At 45.9% G+C, this 1,230-nt stretch overlaps 1 protein-coding gene across 1 annotated transcript; it reads right to left on the reverse strand.

The window, feature by feature from the left end:
• Window positions 1–373: 373 nt before the first annotated feature.
• SARC_16596 (hypothetical protein) lies at window positions 374–949 on the reverse strand (the record flags this gene model as incomplete). Its single annotated transcript, XM_014289299.1, has 1 exon — window positions 374–949. One exon carries the CDS (start codon window positions 947–949, stop codon window positions 374–376), a length of 576 nt encoding a protein of 191 aa, XP_014144774.1.
• Between the last annotated feature and the right edge of the window lie 281 nt (window positions 950–1,230).

Consider the following 1,230-nt stretch of genomic DNA (forward strand, 5'->3'; position numbering starts at 1 on the left):
GTGTGTGTGTGTAGTATATGTATGTGTATATATATATATATATATATATATATATATATATATATGGCTATACAGGTTCGCGTGCGTGACTCATCACAGTATTGGGGTTCTAAACGTACCTCGTCGTGATAGCAGTGGATCGTTTAGAATGCGAGGTGTATCTATCATACATCAAACATATGACATAAAAGATGTAAAGCATATCCCCTTTTATTAACGCAAGCGTCAGTCAGTACAATCGCTATTTTACGCCAGTAGTACGTTATATAACAGGCTCAAAAATAATGCACACGATTGCGTCCCTAAACCTTAACAGTCCGATACACAACCCACGAGTCGATTCAGACGCTCCTGCAACATACATACATACATACTACTTATCAAACACAGACCCACAGAATACGCCCATATGTGCACCGTGCGGATACTTACCCTGTGTTGCAGGCTCCCCCTCCTCCACTCTATCACACACACACGCACGCCCTTCGCAGACCACGTGGTCAAACACAGACGCACGCAGCACCGGAGGCATGCACAGATCAAGCAACAACGGTGCCATATCTCTCAGCACGCGTTTCCCGCCAATGCTGTTGCTGCGGCGTCGTACGAGTGACATCCGTTGCCATGACAACGCCGACGCTCGCCGTTGTGCGTGAGAGCCAATCAGATCGCTTTCTGAGTTGGGGTTGGGGTGGGTCAGATTTTCTTGACTGCCTGTTTTGCTGTGAGCGAGCCCACCTCCCGAACTGTTCTGCTGATTGGGAGACGCACGTGTTTTGGATTGTGTGGGGGTGTTGGTGGTGGTAGGTATCTGGTCGTACGTTCTATTTATAGCCACCATACTGTCACCCAATAAGATTTCGCGGCTGGGAGTTGAGTCTGTGGTAGACGTGAAGCGATTGAGCGACCGCGATGGTTGTTCCCTGTAGTACCGAACATCTGGGGCCATGACAGATGCAGTTCCTACAATAAGAGAGAGGTCAAATACAGGTTAGCTGACAATTAACATGCTCGTACAAACATGGATAACTGAGCATACACAGTATATATCAGCGCATAGATACTCCGCTATGCTAGGTGCGCTGTTGTGTATTGGTGTGTGTATAGCTGCATATGTTTGGATATTGAAACATAGGCGTCGACACAGACTTACATAAAGACATGGGTCTTCTCACGAATACCATACTAAATGCAACATAGTCATATGAGTACATACATATATATATGTAA

Source organism: Sphaeroforma arctica, assembly GCF_001186125.1.
Source record: "Sphaeroforma arctica JP610 unplaced genomic scaffold supercont1.8463, whole genome shotgun sequence".
Classification (NCBI taxonomy): domain Eukaryota; class Ichthyosporea; order Ichthyophonida; genus Sphaeroforma; species Sphaeroforma arctica.